This window comes from Silurus aristotelis (genome assembly GCF_946808225.1).
Source record: "Silurus aristotelis genome assembly, chromosome: 9".
Taxonomy (NCBI): Eukaryota; Metazoa; Chordata; class Actinopteri; order Siluriformes; family Siluridae; genus Silurus; species Silurus aristotelis.
Window position 1 is genome coordinate 20,960,494 of NC_139582.1, and position 19,365 is coordinate 20,979,858.

The 19,365-nt window shown below is 40.2% G+C and overlaps 1 protein-coding gene across 16 annotated transcripts in view; it reads left to right on the forward strand.

Annotated features, from left to right (window-relative positions):
• LOC310731065 (ankyrin-3-like) overlaps positions 1 to 19,365 on the forward strand; it is an 89,458-nt gene that overhangs the window by 21,482 nt on the left and 48,611 nt on the right. For 15 of the 16 annotated variants that reach the window (XM_083550396.1, XM_083550388.1, XM_083550397.1 and 12 more), the window contains 5 exons: positions 1,513 to 1,720; positions 5,296 to 5,392; positions 14,716 to 14,944; positions 15,170 to 15,295; positions 18,108 to 18,230. In XM_083550396.1, coding sequence (XP_083406522.1) covers positions 1,513 to 1,720; positions 5,296 to 5,392; positions 14,716 to 14,944; positions 15,170 to 15,295; positions 18,108 to 18,230 — 783 coding nt within the window. Of the gene's footprint in view, positions 1 to 1,512; positions 1,721 to 5,295; positions 5,393 to 13,029; positions 13,150 to 14,715; positions 14,945 to 15,169; positions 15,296 to 18,107; positions 18,231 to 19,365 lie in introns of those variants that run through there. The other variant, XM_083550393.1, reaches the window with a different exon arrangement.

The window sequence follows — 19,365 nt, forward strand, 5'->3', positions numbered from 1 at the left end:
AAGGATAAAGCTGGAGGTTACATAAAATTATTTTTGTTCTTCAGATGGAGATCATATTATGAAACATACTTTATTATAATGTTTACCCAGTATGAGTGTGAATCAATAGACAATAATTGCAAAATAATAAATATTGGTAGTAAAATGTACAGTACAAATCAACACAGTCCAAAGAACAAGCAAATACACACACACACACACACACACACACACACACACACACACACACACACACACACACACACACACACACACACCCCACTTTTATCCTCTCCTTTGCTCACTACAACAGAGAACACTTATTGTGTTTTACTGTTTTACCCCCCAACCCCCGCCCAACCATCTCTAGGTTACGTATGCAATCCTGGTTCCTAAGGGAATGAGATGCTGCGTCGACAACGCTTTGGGAATGCTTCTGCGTTTTCACGTTCTGAATCTTGTGTAATCTGTCCAACGAAAAGACGTGACGTCATTGGCGGAGTGACGTCACAACCAAAAAGCTTTAAAAGCACATGCCATGGAGACGGCGCTAGCTTAGAAAGTGAAGGAAGCGCTGCAGGCATGCAGGGAGTGTGGCCTTGAGAAATTTTTTTTCCAATTTTGTGATTATAAGTTATGGGGAGAACTCGATTTGGTGTTAGGGTCTCTATCACTGATTAACCATCTATACTTTGCACCAGCCCACTGTAATATTATTGGCTAAAACCAGCACTGGTCCCACAGTCATTGTAGAAGCCCAGTATTCTTGCTGCTTAGAATCAATGGGTTGGTCCAGTTCTGTGTGGACTTTTGAAGCTTAGCTTACAAAATTTATACTACTGACTGCAGTGCCATTTACAGCACTAGAAGGTGGTCCTTAGAACCATGTGGTGGGTGAGACTCACAGTAAACACAAAAAAGTGTGACATTGGGAGGGTGGAAATACTGCCCACCACGAGTCAGGCAGTGGGGGCATCTGGCAGCATGTGCATGACAGAGTGCCAGTTTGCAAATAAAGAGCAAAGCATGAGGAAGCAAGCAGTAAGGATAACACACCTTGCGTGATTTAACTAATAAATGTTCTCTGCTGCAGTGAGTGAGGGAGAAGATTAAAAGGAAGAGAGAAGAGAGCTGAGAGAGAAAGAGAATGTGTTTGAATGTGTTACTTAAATACTCATAAAAACATGATACAGGTTTGTGTGGTCATGTGTCATGATATTGCTTGTGGGTATCACTGTGATAGCTGTGCTACTATGACAGTACTGACATAAAGAGAAACTGTGACAAGAAAATTAACTGTACTGTTCTGAAATATTTATTTTGTTAACAAATTTTCAAATAGCATTAATATCTTATTTGACTAAACATAGCATAATGTTTAAAGGAAATCTTATCTTTATTTCGTACAGATTTAAATGTTAAACCATGTCATAATATCTGTAAACATTGTTGCACCGAATAAAACACACAAATCGATATTTAAATTTGATATGGTTAACAATTATTAATCGTTCTTTTTTTTTTTTTTTACAGGCTCAGCCAGTGGCAGAGGAAATTGTGCATAGTGTGATAGATAACCAAGCCTCATTCAGTCCCATTGTAATCGTAGAACCCAGGAGGAGGAAGTTTCATAAGCCTATTACCATAACAATTCCTGTCCCACCCAGAGCTAGGGAGGTTACAGCTAAAAGACGCAAAGGAGATCCTGTTCCCTGCTTGAGACTGCTCTGCAGCATTACAGGTACCTAGATGAAAGACACAGTTGATATAGAGTGCCAAATAAACAATATATTTTAATTACTTTTTTTTTATTATTTAGAATTTATTCTTAATGTGGCATTAAAGAAATAGGCTTGACTATTAACTGACAGTGTTTGAGATTATTCTGAGATTACAAATACCATTGCATTTCATAAGCATTCAAACAAGAAATTTTTTCCCCTACATTATGCAGTGTTATAGTCAAGAACTGAAATGGACATAATTTTGATGTCTTTAATCTGTCAGGACTGGAGATTTAACCAAGAAACAAGAAATAAAAAAGGAAAAAAGTTCAAAAAGTCTTTTTGGCAGAAAACCCAAGCTACAGAAAAGTCCTAAAGAATAGAAAAAACAAAAACTTGCATGGGTAAAAGGCCAACAGTTTGAAGAGACACAAGAGTGAAAAAAAGGAGAGCATACAGTGACTGGCTATAAACTCAAAGCAAGGAACTGAGGCCAGAGGGTACCTTAAATATACTGGGGTAAATGAAAACTAGTGTAGATGATTGGTAATTATTGAGGGACAAGATAACACACAGCCATCATCTGGTGGGGAAATGAAAGAAAGACAAGTACAGAAAAAGAAAGACAGATAGACTTGTCTCCAGGTTATGTATGTAACCATGGTTTGCTTTGGGAATGAGGCGTTGCATTAACAACGCTTTGGGAACGCTTTCACGTCCTTTCACGGCTTTCATGTCTATGCTCTGAATCACATGTGCAGTCCAATAGAAAGCGCGGCATTACCGGCGGGGTGACACCACCACCAGGAAGCTACAAAAAGCACATGGAGTGAAACCGGCGCTAGCTTCTGAAAAATAAAGGAAGCGCTTCAGGGATGCAGACAGTGTCGCATGGAGACGCAGCATCTGGTTCCTTCTGAAAACCATAGCTACATACGTAACCTGGAGAGGTTCCCCTTCAGGAACTCGAGCTGAGTCATTGCCAGACTGACCAGGAACTCAGGAACCTAGCATGTGGCCCTGAAACAGGAAACCGGGATCTCTCTAAACATGTAAGGCAAGCAGGGCTCGCTGCGTGACCTCGATCGTATGGAGTGGATTGCTCCTCTGAGAGTACCCTAGGGCCCTGAGCCACCACTGGGCCTCATGTGCAGAAGGCCAAGTGGAAGCGCAATGGATGGTGCCGACATCAGACCCAGCAGTTGAAACTGCTTCATTGGGCTTCCCTCACTTTCTTGATGGCTGCGAGGATGAATTTGAATCCCATAGTACGCCCAAATAGGTGGTTCCCTGTGATGGAGAAGGCTCACTCTTCTTGGTGTTCAGCATCAACCCCAGCTCCTTCATGTTGGCAAGAATGACATCTTGATGCCAGACCACCAGTTGCTCTGATTGAGCCAATATAACGTCAATATAAATTAGAATGCGGATGCCCTGCCAGGTTGCTATATAGTCTCTAAGAGAATCAGTCTCTCGAGACTGACCTCTGATGTGCTGGAGCCGGAGCTTAAACCCTGGTGCAGCTCTAGGGGCCTCCTGAGCAGCCCCACAAGAACTAGACACAAGAGCGGCCATGGACTGGCCAATGGCCCTAGCGGTCTCTTTAGTTGCCCTGAGAGCTAAGTCTGTCTGGAGCCCTTGGATCTGATCAACCATAAGTTCAGCCTGATAGGCCTGCAGCACAGATGGTGTGTGCAGACAGCCTGTGGCTTGACCTGCTAAAGCATTTGCCTCCATTGCTATGCTGATGATACACAGCTGTATATTTCAGCAAAGCCAGATGAGAGAGATCAGCTTAAAAATGTTGATGAGTGTATAAAGGACATTAGACAGTGGATAGGCAGAGGATGCTTCCTCCCTGCTTTACTCGGATAAGACGGAAATACTTTTACTAGGACCACATGCAGCTAGAAGTAAACTTTCCAATTACGTAGCATCTCTGGATGGTGTTTCTGTCTCATTGTGTACAGCAGTCAAAAACCTTGGTGTGATTATTAACTGTTTCTTTCCTTTAAGGCCCATATAAATAATATTACCAGGATCGCCTTCTTTCACCAGCCTACACCAGCCTACACTGGCTCCCAATTAAATCTCGCATTGATTATAAAATACTACTACTGATGTATAAAGCGCCACAGTATGTGAGCGAACATCTGTACCAATATGATCCTCCATGCCCACTAAGATGAAAAGATGCAGGCTATTTGTTGGTCCCTCAAATAATGAAGACTACAGTAGGGGGCAGATCTTTCTCTTATAAAGCCCCACAGTTTTGGGACAGCCTTCCAATCAGTGTTCGGGACTCAGACACAGTCTCAGTGTTCAAGTCAAGGCTGAAAACATTTATTTAGTCAAGTATTTTATTAGTAGATTTTTCTTAGGTAAAGGAGCAGATCTGGAGGGATCATAGAGTGTTTGGTAAACTGAAATATTTGTATGCTGTCGTCCCCTCACTCTCACACGTTCACTCAGGTTTTTGACAGTGGTGTGATGGGTCGTCTCTTATCCCAGAGATCCCTTATGTCTGTGTTACCTTGTAGTTCTCCCTTTTAGTTATGCTGCCATAACAAGCTTGCTGGAGTTTCAACTACACTGTGTCCTTAACTATCATACAACAATAAGGACATATAAAAATCCATATCCTTCTCTTCCTGTCACTCTCTCTCTCTCTCTCTCTCTCTCTCTCTCTCTCTCTCTCTCTCTCTCGTTCGAGTTAAACATTAAACAAAGCACGGGTGAGCGTCTGCTGATTGGCCAGCCAATCTATCTCAAGCATGGCTACGGCATGGGTTACTACCTCTAATAGCTTCTCGAAAGGACTGGCTGACGAGTTGTCTCTGTGGACTCACAGAGCTCCATTTCCCCCCTCCTCAGAGGAGAGAGGTGTAGCTGAGTGCAAAAGAAAGAAACCGCCGAAAGTGTTGCGACAAAATGCTGGACCAATTAGCAAGCTCCAGGTCCTCGAACGCAGCTTTGCCTCAGTGCATCAACATGTGAGCGCAATCTGTGCAGTCGCTTCTCTCGGGAACCAACCCAGCATGCTCTGCTCCGGGACAAGTGACACGGAATTGTGCGTACCAGGGAGGAATGCATGAACAAAAAGAATGCTTTGTTTCTTAATCACTTCATTCATCATTTTTTTTGGTATTTACCATAAGGATTGTAAATCAACACATACACAGAGCACTTCCTAAACAAACAGTAGCAATCGCTGGTTTTACTCCATGTGCCTTTTTTAGCTTCCTTGTCATGACATCACCCTGCCGGTGATGCCGCACTTTCCATTGGACTGATTGCACACGTGATTCAGAGTGTGGACAACACGGAAGCTTTCCCAAAGTGTTGTTGACGCAGCTCGAGTTCCTGAAGGGGAACCTGTCAAAATCGACACAATCTATTATATGCCTGAGTACTGTATTGTTCCCCACCATGATAAATTGTAAAATTTCAAATAATTCTAAAATATGTTTTGGATATTCTGGCTTATTTGTGTAAAAAAAAAAATAACAAGGCTTTCTATGTGAGAATTTGTGCTTTATATATTTTTTATGTATGCATTTGGTTCTAAAACATAATTTGTGTGCACATGTAGGTGGCACTTCTCCAGCTCAGTGGGAGGATATCACTGGCTCTACTCCACTCTCCTTTGTCACTGACTGCGTCTCATTCACCACAAATGTTTCAGCCAGGTAATACACCGATAAACTTAATTTACAATATTATTGGTGCTCCTTGAAAAAGGAAATTTTAAAAAGTATTTTTTTTTCAAATTTTTTGTCTAATTTTATTGGAGACTCTAAAGTTTTGTATAAATTTGTATATTTACACAAAAATTTTATCTGGAATAATTCCAGATTCAGACAACTACGCAGGAATTTTGCCCATGCGCTAAAATCTGTCTATGTAAGACATTGTGTCTTTTAATAATTTATTGTCCTTTTTCAAATACACATTTAAAAATTGTAAAGGTGTCGGTATGGCAACAGCATTAATACACCAAAACACTACATGCCTTTAAAGCCCCAAGGTCTTTCTGTTAAGAAATATACTTTTATATGTTCCATAACCTTGGGACTGCCAGTTTTTTGTAGTTCTACCATCTGCTGTAGCCTTCACTATTTGAGGTACAAACTTTGAGGTACAAACCTTTTGCACTTTGTGATTGAATAGGCTATCAGTGGACTGAGTAGTGGATACTGTGACGTAAGACCAGTGTGTTAAAAGCCAATACTTTTATTTCATAATCAATGTAAAAAACTTTGGGAGCCAATGAAGTATGAATAAGATTCCAGTAAGGACTCTCATGCGTCATTTTGGAACAACTGAAACCATCATTAACCTGGAGCAATTATGATCCTTTTGGAACATTCAGACAAAGGCATTACAACAATCCAACCTACAGGTAACAAAAACATGAACTAGTCTGTTTGTAGCTGCATTGAAATTAATTAGTATATTTTAGCATTATTTCTGCACAAAAAATGCAATATTAGTTATTTTTATCTACATGAGGTTCAAATGAAAGAGTGAGGTCCATAAAAACACCAAGGTCTGTTATAGCAGCACTTGATTAAACAGAAAGGCCACCCATAAAACTATTAGACATCTTGCTAATTGTTGCCTTTAAATCCTACATCCCCTCTTTTGATCAGCGCAAGAAAATTGAAAATTAAGGCAACAACCCACAAGATGTCTAGTAATAATAATAATAATAATAATAATAATAATAATAATAATAATAATAATAATAATAATAATAATAATTAAAAAAAAAATAATAAAAAATTATAATAATAATAATTGTTTTGTAGGGGTATCTAAGTTTGCAATTGTTCTAGGTTTTACCTACAAGTGGAAAAGAAAGGCAGGTGACAGAGCAAAAATAGTGACAGCAATTACTGACAGAAGAAAGGAAGAACCCAGATTTAAAAACAAATTATACTCAATACTGTTCAACATATGATTAGTTTACATGGTTGGTTTGTTGTATGTTAATCTTGTTTCGGGGTTTTGCTCCTCAAGAGGACAGCTGTGTGTTTTCCATGATAGTTGGAACCCAGGCACCTTTTAATTTAAATTGAAGTAGCGTGTTTGCAGATCAGCTTCTGGTACCCTGTGTAGAGCTTCATTTAATGAGGCAGGAACTATTCCATTACTATTCACAAGTAATGAGAGCCACAAAAACAAACAAACCAAATTTTTTTTTAAATGCTTATGTTCCAACAAGTTACTTACTCGCTGACAAGTAAGTGAGAGATAAGTGAGTGCTAGCTGCTAACTGCTAATCCTTCTGGCCACTGCTATTAGCATTAACCCAAATGTAAACACTTTAACAGTTTTACAGTTAATGTAAACCAGAGGTGAAAATAAACAAATTACATTTACATGCGTTACTGTATTTAAGTAATTTTTGGTGTACTTTTTAAAGTAGTTTTTGAATTCTGTAACATAAATTTTCTTTACTTTATTATAATATTTTCCTATAAGTATAGTACTCTATTATATTTGAAATCACATCTGTAACTGAATTAAAAAAAAATGAAAAAAAGAAGAAGAAATTCTTGCCCCAGAAACTATTGTGCTACAATCACAAGAAAAATAGAGATAAGTCAGATAGCAGTGGTGCAGACCCAGCTAAAAGCGAAACCCCAATTACTTTCTGCTGAAATTAAACTCAAAGGAAATTAAGTGAACCCTTGCATAAATTGAAATTCAGCTTCAAATGAACAAAAGGCAGTAGAATTATTTTGCAGTGTAAGCTGTGTTTGTCCAGAGACCAAAACAACTCCAAATCAAACCATCAGCATGTAAAGTTCAGTTTTGCATTAACCTTGCATTAGGCTTGCATTAACCCAAAAGAGAATGCGCCAATGATATTGCTAATGTTGGTTCATACCAGCAACCGGCTTTTAAATATTTATAAATTATGCACTAATAATAACACTAATAATTTCCCATTAAAATATGCACCTGCTTGAATAAAAATATGAGATATGGATCCATATAGGCACATCAGGGTATTACTATGTGATGAATTTATTTGCCAAAAGCATGGTGGTTGCAGATCGAAAAATAATTTTGAAATTCTTGTCAGAATTTCTTGACCTGTGTCCAAAAATCTTTAAAATATATTGCACAAAACTGAAAGATGAATTCAATGTGACCAGAATCACCCACAAAATCATGCATTCTCTGCATATTAAAGATTTTATGCCTATTTTTTCCCTTTTTTCACCACTTATCTCCAAGTTTATTTTAGGAACTCGAGTCACTGGTGGGGTGAAGTCATAACCAGTTAACTATAAAAAAGCCCATGCAGTGGAGACTATGCTAGCTTCTGCTTGTTCAGGAATCTGTGTGTGTGTGTGTGTGTGTGTGTGTGTGTGTGTGTGTGTGTGTGTGTGTGTGTCTGTGTCTGTGTCTGTGTCAATAGAAAGTGGTAAAATAAAAAAAAGATATAAAATAAAAAAAAGATTAAGAAATATATATATAAAAAAGAAAGTAATCATGGGTACCAGCTGTGTGTTTCTCCTTGCCCCCGCTTTATTAAATGGGGGAAATAAACAGAGCTTGTGTGTAGCTAGCCTGGGAGCGGAGCATGCTCAGTCAGTTCTCAAGGTAGCTGACTGCTCTCATTGTGGCTGCATGTCCATGTGGGCCCTGTGCTCCTGCATAGTGCTTTTCTATATGGGCTCTCTCACTCCTCACGGTTCTGGCCATGGGATTGCAGATGGATCTGGCAGAGGGCTTGGAGACAGGCTTGTCCCTTTCTTTGGCTTCACCAACCAGATCCAGCACCTTCTCCCAGGGTTTAGAAGCATACCATTCAGCAGTTTCTTCCCCCTGTGGAGGGAACAACCAGTGAACCTGCTGACACTACCTTTCAGCCAGTCACAAAGTTATCCTCCTGGATGCCCAGTTATACCAACTGAACGTGAATACGGTCGTCAACAGGTTTCAAAAGACAAAAAAAGCAGTCAGCTGCATTTAAACGCTACCTCCCTTGCTGTTCCCATGAGGCTGATCAGTGGGTGCAGCCCCAGCCCAGCACAAGCAGGCGCTGTAAACCCCAAAACCTGGTCAACACTCTAGGCTGAAGTCCAAGGAGCTGACGTATTTAAGAACCTGACATGACAGGGGCTTACACAAAGGCACCGCTCCGGGCGCTCTAGGTCAGTCTTGGTTCCCTTAAGAGACTATCTGGCAGCCTGGTAATGCCAGGTGTTTCTGTGGGTCCTGCGCACTGTAGTGAGGGACTACTCGATTCAGTTTTGTTCACACCGGTTCAATGAGATGTGTCCCTGTGGCTCTGGTCATGGAACAAGAAGTACACACTCTCTTAAGGAAGGAGGCCATTAAGGTGGTATCTCTGCTAGACAGAGAGTCCGGGTTCTACAGCCGGTACTTCATAGTTCTCAAAAAGGATGGGGGTTGCATCACATTCTGGACCTGCGTCAGCTGGTTCAAGATGCTCACCCTCAAGCAGGTCGTGTCTTAAATCAGATCCGAGGACTGGTTTGTCACGATAGATCTCAAGGACACTTACTTCCACATATGCATCCTTCCTTCACGGAGGTTCCTGAGGTTTGCTTTTTGGGGCCAAAGCTTACCAATATCGGGTCCTTCCATTCTTCCTTTCACCTTCACAAAGTGTATGAATGCGACTCTGTCCCTGCTGAAACTTAAGGGCATACGCATTCTGAACTATATCGACAATGCCCGAGGTCCCCTTGAAGTTTCTTAAAGTCAAGACTGTATTTCTTCTGGCTATTTCCTCCCTAAAGAAAGTCAGGGACCATCAGACCCTTTTCATGGCCCTATCTCACCTAGAGTTTACCCCAGGCATAGCCAGTGCCTTTCTCTAACCCAAACCAGGGTGTGTCCCTAAGGTGCCATTGGTGACCCCTGACCCATCATGCTGCATGCATTCTATTCTCCTCCCTTTCAGGCCCCTGACCAGGAAAACCTTTACCGGCTATGTCCAGTGCTATCTCATCCTCTTATGATTCCTCTGGTCTCCCTGCACCTTTAGGGGTCAGAGGTGACCTCTAAAGCCTGGTCCTCTGGAGCATTTCTCCAAGACATTTGCACCCTGCTGACCTTTGTCAGGTTCTATAGCCTTGACCGCAGGGTCACTCCTGGCTCTGCCGTCCTTCGGCCTAGCTGTGCCCATCCACACTAGGCTGGCCAGTCTGGCGGTATTGTATTCTCGTTCGCAAAGCGTTGTTGATGCAGCTCGAGTTCCTGAAAAGGAATGTCTCTAGGCTTCCTGGTTGTGGAGAACGACTAGGACACTTAGGGAACACTGAAAAAAACACTTTCGTTGGACAGATAGCACATGTTTGGACATGTAGAAGTGTTCCCAAAGCATTGCATGCAGCGTCTCGTTCCCTCAGAGAACCAGGATAACTTAACTCTTAAATTCTGTAAAGCTGCTTTAAGACAATGTCGAAAAGCACTATAAAAATAAACTTGACTTGACTTGACATAAGTAACCTAGTAATGTTCTGTGTCTACATTTCCAAATGTTGTAGTTAGAGTTTTATGTAAATCAGAGGGTGGACATAAGCATCATCATTGGTCCACTAGTTCTAGATTAACAGCTGCTTTTTTAACTTGTACAGGTATAAAGATGACTAACCAGCATCAGCTCGTAAATGTTGCACATATATTGTTAGTGTTTGGCAGATGCTGTGAATATACATATACCATGTTATGAAATTAAAATAAAAAAATACACTTAAGCCAAAATCCACCAAACTGGCTTAATTCACAAAACAGACATATCATGTCCAATATTATTGTGTTTATTGTATATTATTACATTCCATAAACTATTATTGTGCAGCATTTGCTATCCTTATGTTCTGACTGTACATTTACCTTAACTGCATTTGGCAGATGGCTATATTTTTAAGTAAAATAAATTGTACTCTTAGAATAAATATATATCTTGTATCTCACCTCTAGATCTTGTGGACCAATGATTATGCTTAAGCCCGACCCTTGATTTACATATAACTTTAACTGCTAAATTTTTAAGCATAAGCACAGAACTACTGCAAAAATTTTTGGAGAAATCAAGATTTTGTTTGTGATCTTAATAATTGTGATTTTATTTTTTTCAGATTTGTGTCTTTATAGTTTTTATTAATGCTTATTATTTGTCAATCTGCAAATGCATGAATTTTTTTTTCTATTTCACTTAAATTTGTACATTACATTTGTAAAGACATTACCCCAATGGTACATTAACACCTCTTTGGCACAATTTTCTGAACAGTGGATAACACCTTTGGTACAAAACATTGAAAATTCAATATTTTACATGGATTTCCTGGCTTTCTATTTTTAATACATTATTAGATAAACACAAACATACCAAAAAATACACAAGGAGAATAGTATGATCATGATCAAGATATGTTATCAAAAGCTGCCCTAAGATCAAACATTACAAGCAAATAGACACAAATCCATATAAAGGCCAGTAGAAGATAAATTACCACCTTAACCAGCACTGTCTTTATGCTATGATGAGGCCTAAATCCTGACCATACAGTTCATTACCTCTGTAAATGTGAACCTTAGTACTGTGCTGCAACATTTTCTTTTGGGCAATAGCACGTTACTGTAACGTAAGTGTAGGTGTAAGTGTAGCCTACAGCCTAACCTGTTTACAGCAGGGACGCATTGTAGGATTGGTGGATGACTGATTACCACTGTAAACACGAAGAAGATGCACTGTGGGCGTGTTCCCGTTTATTAAAGTCTGTGTGGCGAGTCAAGGCGAAAGCAAGAAGAGTTTCTTAAAGTGGAAATATGCTCATTATTTCACTTTAGTTGAGCATAAAAACAAAAACTTTTTAGTCAAATGTAAGCTGTGTCTTTCTGGTTCGAAGGTCGTATCTACTGCGATAGTAGCAACTCCAGTCTGTCGAAGCACCTCCAGAAACTCCATGCCTCGACGAAGCTAGAAGCTAACCTGTTGTTATGTTGTACATTGTTGATGTGAAAGGAACATTTGTAAGGGCACAACACAACAGCTTTTATGATGCAGAAGCCACTTTAGTTTTTGATTCTGAATATATTATTCAGCTTGTTTTTCATCCTTGTGATATATTCATTTTGTGCAGGTCTGACTTAAATAAAATAGTGTTTAAAATTACTTTGTGTTTAAGTCAGTTTTGTGTTTGTATAGACCATAACGCATAAAAGGGCATTCATGGGTACAAAAAAGTCACTAAAAGGTTACTTTTAACAGTAACGCATTACTTTTTGGTGTAAGTAATCAACAAAGTAATTGAGTTTTTGAATGAAGTAACTAGTAACTGTAACTAGTTACTATTTCTTAGTAACTAGCACAACACTGGCCATTGATTAGACAAAAAGAAAGAAGGAAAAACAGTTAACACTTTATTTGAGGGTAACTACATTGTGCCTTAATAAATACATTTTCTTTGTTTTGCATTGCTTATTGTTGGTGGTTGATTTATTTCTAATGTGTAATTTTAGTTTTTAATGTAATAATAAAGAATTATTCATGGGCATCATAATTTTTTCTTTATTGATTTTGTCATGTGATTGTGTGGGAACATTTTGCACATCTTCATTTGAATACATTGTCTATATTTTGTCTTAAATAATTTCATTGTGTTACAATTTTTAAGTTCTCCATTTGTTTGTGTATTTAATTCCTGGTGTTAAGTTTTAAGGTTCATTTTGTTTGGTTCAACTTTACACTTTCTGTGTTTTCCATTATATTATTTCCAGGTTTAGACCCAGTACTCATTTTCATGCTTTTAAATATTGATAATCATAGTTTGTTTCTGCCAGCCTGTTTTTCCACTCTCACCGTGACCATGATAATTTTTGAATTAACCACAATATAGTACATGATACATTTATGCCTAAAAGCCCTGCTTCTCAACATGCGTTACAGAAGACTTCACCTCCAATGCAGCGGCTTGGTGTATAAAGTACAAGACATATCTGCAGAATGCTGGCTGATTTTTTTTCTGTCTCTCATGTTGTTTATACTTGATCGTTTTTGTTGGGAGGATTCCCTGCCAAAAGGTTTATTTATGCAACACACCCTATAATTTTATTTATGCTATCCTTACAAGCAAAGCTTGAGAATGGTCTGAGAGCTGTCATATCGCGAGGATTAGAGAACACAGTGGAGTTTTCAGTTCTCTTGAAAACAAATGTACTCAGTCCCTTTCGGGATTGTGGAAGGTGGGCTGTCAAGCAACCTGATCGTCGCCCTGCCCGGCTGTCTTGTGTCTGCCTCCAGGCTTAAGAGAAGGTGTTGCTCATTCAGTAGGCTTCACAGAAGGCGTTGCTTCATCTCTGAGCATTGCAGAGGGGATCAGTTCATCACCCTTCTCCGCTGAGGCTTATTCTGTCTGGCTGTCCAGTGCCCTTCTTCCAGATTTACAAAGAGGTTTGCAGTGTGAACAGTTCCTGCTTCTGTGTTTCATGTTTGTTTCCGTTATGTGATTGCATTAGCAAATATTTTGTTTATATTATGTGTGGGTTATTTTAATTCATTATTTCCATCCACTGATTTACCATCTCGTTGTGTCATGTTTGGTCCCACTGGTTTTTTCTTTTTTTTTTCTTTTCATTTTAGCTCTTGATTAATTTGTGCATCTTAGCCATGTTGTTTCATTGTGTCAGTACATTGGCTGATCTTATGTTTAGACTACTTAAGTTCTAAGCCTTCTTTTCTAGTTTTTGTAGATTATTCCAGCTTGTTTCTGCCTGACTTTGTTATGCGCCCCACTATGGATTGTGTCTAGGAATATACCTGTTTTGGAACTACCCCAATAAAGAACACACAGAGTTTACATACATGTGTTCTGCTTCTCACCATGCCTTACAAGTAAACTATATTTTGGGGGGTTTTTTACCTTCTGCAATCCACCTCTAAACCTTTGTTTGTTTGTTTTTACTAACAGCACCTTCAGTAACTACTTATTTAGTTGATATGATTTGAGGCTCCTAAATAAGAACAATTATAAAGGTATATACAGTGCTTAATATCAGTTTTCTAAATGCAAATCTGGTTACTACTTGATGAAAAAACAAATACATGGCCTACTTAAATAAGTAACACTTAGTGAATGTGTCAAAGCTGCTGTACGTCGATGTGTAGTTAATAAAAAAGAAAAAAACATTTTGGCCAAATCTTACCACATTATTTCATGTTTTGTTTAAGAATGTATACTGCCAAATGTAGGTACCATTCAAATAAAGTGTTACTAAAGTTTGCCATCTGCTATTGAAACTTCTTTATTAATTGTAAATTGAGCAGGTCAGAATGTTTGAAAAAAATGGGCCTCCATATAAAGAAAAGTCGAGATTACTGATGCTAAAAGAAAGATGCTTGATTACTGATGTTTGGGAACATTGGTCCAGGGGGTATTCATTGATAGCATTATCAACACTTTTTTTTTTTTGCTCAGAAGAAGGAATGCAAGGTTGTCTCTAGAGAGACTTTGTTATTGATGGATCTTTACTTGTGGTGGTGCCAAAAAAACCTCTACATTTTCCCTATATTAGTGAGCAAATTTTTTAACATATAAATGTTTGCAGTTTTTTTTCTGAAGTGCACAAATGTGGGCGATGTGAGTACAGTATGTTTTCTGTGTCAAAGTTTGTGCTAAATCCTTATTTGCATTTTAACAAAATCTGCAACTGCAGCACCAATTTAAAATGAACATTTATGTGATTTAGCAGATTTTTTTTCTATTTGATCTAGATTGACTTATCAAAGTATGTTAAATTCTCTATAAAAAAAAATGCATTCCACAGTTTCTTTGTCCTTATTGGGCATTGGGGTGCTCATGAGTTAACCTGGCTTGGTCCTTAATCCTTTTCAGTAAGAATTACAGGTTTGAAATTTTCTAAACATCCTATAATTTTAACTTTTTCTTCTTTTCTTTCTTTTCTTTATATATTTTTTTGTTTTTACCAATTTCCCCCTCCCTCCTATTTTTCTTTGCAGATTCTGGATTGTAGACTGTCAGCAAGTGAGTGAGACAGTTGCACTGGCAACCCCGGTTTACAAAGAATTGATTTGTGTGCCATACCTTGCCAAATTTGTGGTGTTTGCGAAGCCCATTGACAAAGCAGAGGCACAACTGCGTTGCTTCTGTATTACTGACGATAAGGTGGACAAAACACTCGAGCAGCAGGAAAACTTTGAAGAAGTGGCTAGAAGCAAAGATATTGAGGTGTGGACCATAATGCATACTTTCAAGTTGTACACAGGCTATGGAAAAAATTATACATTTAAACGTCTCTTTATATATAGATATATACATGCTTACCAAGAAACATTTGTCACCACTTCACATACAGCATATTTAGCAAATTACATTGCATGTAATGTAAAATTTTTTTAAAACAAAATATTCCAAACTTTGATTACAAAAGTGGTTCTGTTACACTGGCTTCAGGTTTCAGAAGGAAAACCCATCTATGTGCATTGCTATGGCAATCTGTCTCCTGTCAGCAAGACCAGCCAGCAGCTTGTTTTTACCTTCTATGCCTTCAAAGAGAACCGTCTACCTTTTAGTGTTAAGGTGTGTATTTGTGTATAATGTATATAATAACATTCCCTTTCAGGAACTCGAGCTGCGTTAGACAGGCTCTGAATAATATGTCTAATCAGTCAAAAAAAGGCATACCAAGCTGACCTGCTGGGGGAGCTGCATCTGGGAGACCCCTTGGATGGAGATACCCTACATATGGCGGATCTGGCCCTATGGGGCGCAAAAGAGACCGTTAAGGCCATTGGCTAGTCTATGGCCACCTTAATAGCTACTGAGAGACATCTGTGGCTTACCCTGTCTGAAATACCTTACAGGGACAAGGTCGTGCTGCTGGACACCCCACTCTCTTTTTCGGGTCTGTTTGGCGAAGCCGTTGATTCAGTAGTCAACAGGTTCCAGACATCCAAGAGACAATCGGTTCCAGCGGTATCTCCCACACCGCTCTCATGGGGCTGCTTGGCGGGCGCAGCCCCAACCCCAGCCCAGCACTTCATAGTGATGCGCTCTCCCCCTGTGCGGTATCCCGTGTGGCACCCTGACTCAAAGCCCCGTGAGGTGACAGGTCTGAGGACAGAAAGGCCCTGACTCGACCTGTGGTGGGATGACTGGAGGGGGTGTAGCACTGCTTCTCTTTGTACCCATTTTCCTCTGACCCCTTCAGGGACCTGGATAGTTAACCCTGCCATGAAATGTTTCAGGGCACGGCCAGCTCCAGCTTCCTTCCTCCTTGAGTTTCGCCCAGCATCGTTGCTGACCAGAAGGTCTTGTCTCTAGAGCCACGTCAGCGCACTGCCCCGGCTCTTAACACACCGGAGGTCAGTCTCGAAAGACTTAAACCCTTAAGGAAGCACCTAGCAACCTAGATGGCTAGGCCAGAAATGTCCCAGACATTCAGTTTGGGTCTCGCCCGCCCTGGTTTAACGGGCTCTCTCCCACTCTGGTGAGGGAGCAGGCTCTGGTCTTGGAACATGAGTATAGTATACACTCTCCTGAGGAAGGAGGCCATCAAGGTGGTCCCTCTGTCAGACAGAGCGTCCGGGTTCTACAGCCGGTACTTCATAGTTCCCAAAAAGGATGGTGTGTTGCATTCTATCCTAGATCTATGTCAGCTCTTTGATGAGGCTCCAGTTCAAAATTCTGACCCTCAAGCAGGTTGTGTCTCAGATTAGATCCGAGAACTGGTTTGTCACGGTAGATCTCAAGGATGTGTACTTCCATGTACCCATCCTACCTTCTCACAGGTAATTCCTGAGGTTCGTTTTTGGGGTCAAAGCGTACCAATATCGGGTCATTCCGCTTGGCTTTGCTTTGTCACCCCGCACCTTCACGAAGTGTGTTGATGAGGTTCTAGAGTCCATTCTTCAATCTAGAGCGCCCTCCCTGAGAAGGTTGTATGCTGTGAGATGGCACCTGTTCACTGTGTGGTGCTCTCTGTACCGATTAGATTCAGTCCATTGCCCAGTTGGTTCAGTGCTGGAGTTTCTGCAGAAGCAGTTTGCAAAAGGGTTGGCTCTGTCCACCGTAAAAGTCTAAGCGTTTGCCATTTCGGTGTATCACACACCTGTGTCCGGGCATTCACTGGGCAGAGACCCACTCCTGATGCGTTTTCTTCACGGCACCCGGCTGAGGCATCTGCTGCGTCCAAGAGTGCCTAGGTGGGACTTGGCCATAGTTTTGGAGGCTCTGTCTGAGCCATCCTTCGAGCCTTTGGCCGAGATTTCATGGAGGCATTTGTCCGTTATCTGCTCTCTGAGGAGAGTAGGTGATTTATAGGCCCTTTCTGTGGCCCCCTCTTTCCTGGAGTTCACTCCAGGCATGTCCAGTGCCATCTTGCACTATAGAGTGGGTTATGTCCCCCAAGGATGCTCTCGGTCATCGCACGACCTGTCAGGCTCCAGGCATTCAATCCTCCTCCATTCCAGACTCCAGACCAGGAGAGATTGAACCAGCTGTGCCCTTTCTGAGCACTGAACTGCTATGTCCTCTGGACAAGTCCCTGGAGGAAGTCGGAACAATTGTTCATCTGCTATGGCCCTCCAAGGAGAGGCCTTTCTGCTCATAAGCAGGCATTTAGCAAATGGATTATTGATGCTATAGCATCCTCTTACAGGTCCTCTGGTCTTCCTGACCCGGAGTGTGGCAGCCTCCAAGGCTTGGTCCTCTGGAGTGTCCCTCCAAGACCTCTGCGACGCTGCGGGCTGGTCCACCCTGCTCTCCTTTGCCAGGTTTTACAACCTTGACCACTGTGCCACTCCTGGCACCTCTGTCCTTCAACCTAGCTGTGCTAGGTTCATACTAGTCAGGGACTGGTCGGTGTGGTGGTATTGGATTCTCGTTCCCAAAGCGTTCCGACGCAGCTCGAGTTCCTGAAAGGGAACGTCTCTTGGTTATGTATTTAACCCTAGTTCCCTGAGGGAATGAGATGCTGTGTCTCTATGCCACACCTCTGGCTTCCATTTAACGCTTTCTTCTCAGTTACAGAAGCTGAAGCCGGCTTCTCTCCATGTGCGTTTTGTACTTCCTGGTCGTGACGTCACCCTGCCGGTGACAGCCTGCCTTCAATTTTGACTGATTAGAGTAATTATTTAGAGCATGGACAAAGCAATCTCGTTCCCTCAGGGAACTAGGGTTACATATGTAACCTAGAGACGTTGTGACGTCGGATTCTGACTAATGTTTGCAAAAGGAATAGAATTTATTTGTATACTATTATGTCTACAGGTTATTTTGAACTGATGTTATGATAGTATTATCTGCAACTGCATCATCACCAAGTCTGTACTCTTTGTACACTTATGGTCACTGTTTTTGTATCTTTGTATACTTCCTGGTGTTTGCTTAGGTGTGGGACATGGATCAGGAGCCATATGGAAGACTCTCATTTATGAAGGAGCTGAAGACTACTAAAAGCCTTCCACAGAGTGTTATCTGCAACCTTAAATTCATACTGCCAGCACACAAGAAGGTGCAATATAATACACCCAAGGAGATATAATTTGCATGCTAACATCAAGCTGTTGATAAGATCACTTCCTGTTATTATGAGCCTTCCCAAGTTAATATTTTTGTTCATGCAGCTAAATATTTTTTAATATAAAAATGTTTTATAATGTAAAGAATGATTTAATAAACAATTTAAGTAATTGAACTGCCAGAATATTTCATAAATCAGTATATTGGCTTATATAAATATGCAAACATAATATTTTAACAGCTGACCAATTATTTATACAGTGAAGAATATTTTGTATTTTATTATTTCCAGAGAGGGGAAGAAAAGAAGTAAAAATACTTTGTTACTGTACTTAAGTAGATTTTTCTGGTATCACTACTTTACTTCACTATTTATTTTTTAAATAACTTTTTACTTTCTCACTTATTAAATTTTTTACACAAATATCTGTACTTTTTACTTCTTAGATTTTCAAACCAGGCTCGTTACATGATCAATATTTTTTCTTCTCATTGTGAACTGTTCAGCCCATCAACCTATTTCTTGTCATTGTGTGGCTTTTTCAATTTACCACTAGTGTATAATTTCCTGGGTATCACACACCACAGATGTAGGCTAGTCTGTGAAGCTAACAACAAGCATGGCAGAAGGCAACAAGAAGTATGGCTTACGTGGATGAGAGAGAGGAAGTCAGCAATGTAAACATAACTGAGAACAGAAACATTCCTGATCACCTGATCATCACCATCTTTGCAATTATATTTACATTTATGGCATTTAGCAGACGCCCTTGTCCAAGGCGACATATAAAAGTACTTTGAGTCTCTATAAATGAATAAATATACACTGGTATGATAGATTACAAACTTAAGATAAATCAGCCTACAACTCTGTTGTTTGAACATCTAGGGGAAGTTTATTCATAACATAACACCTCGATGCCAGAACAGAGCAGAGCCTTGAGGTATACTTGTCTCTTACCCTGAGAGAAGGTGGGTCCAATCAAGCAGTGCTGGAGGATTTTTTTTTAAGTTACATATGTAACCCTGGTTCCCTGAGGGAATAAGACGCTGCATCAACAATGCTTTTCGGGACTTTCCATGTTGTCCACGCCCTGAATCACGTGTGCAATCTGTCCAATGAAAAG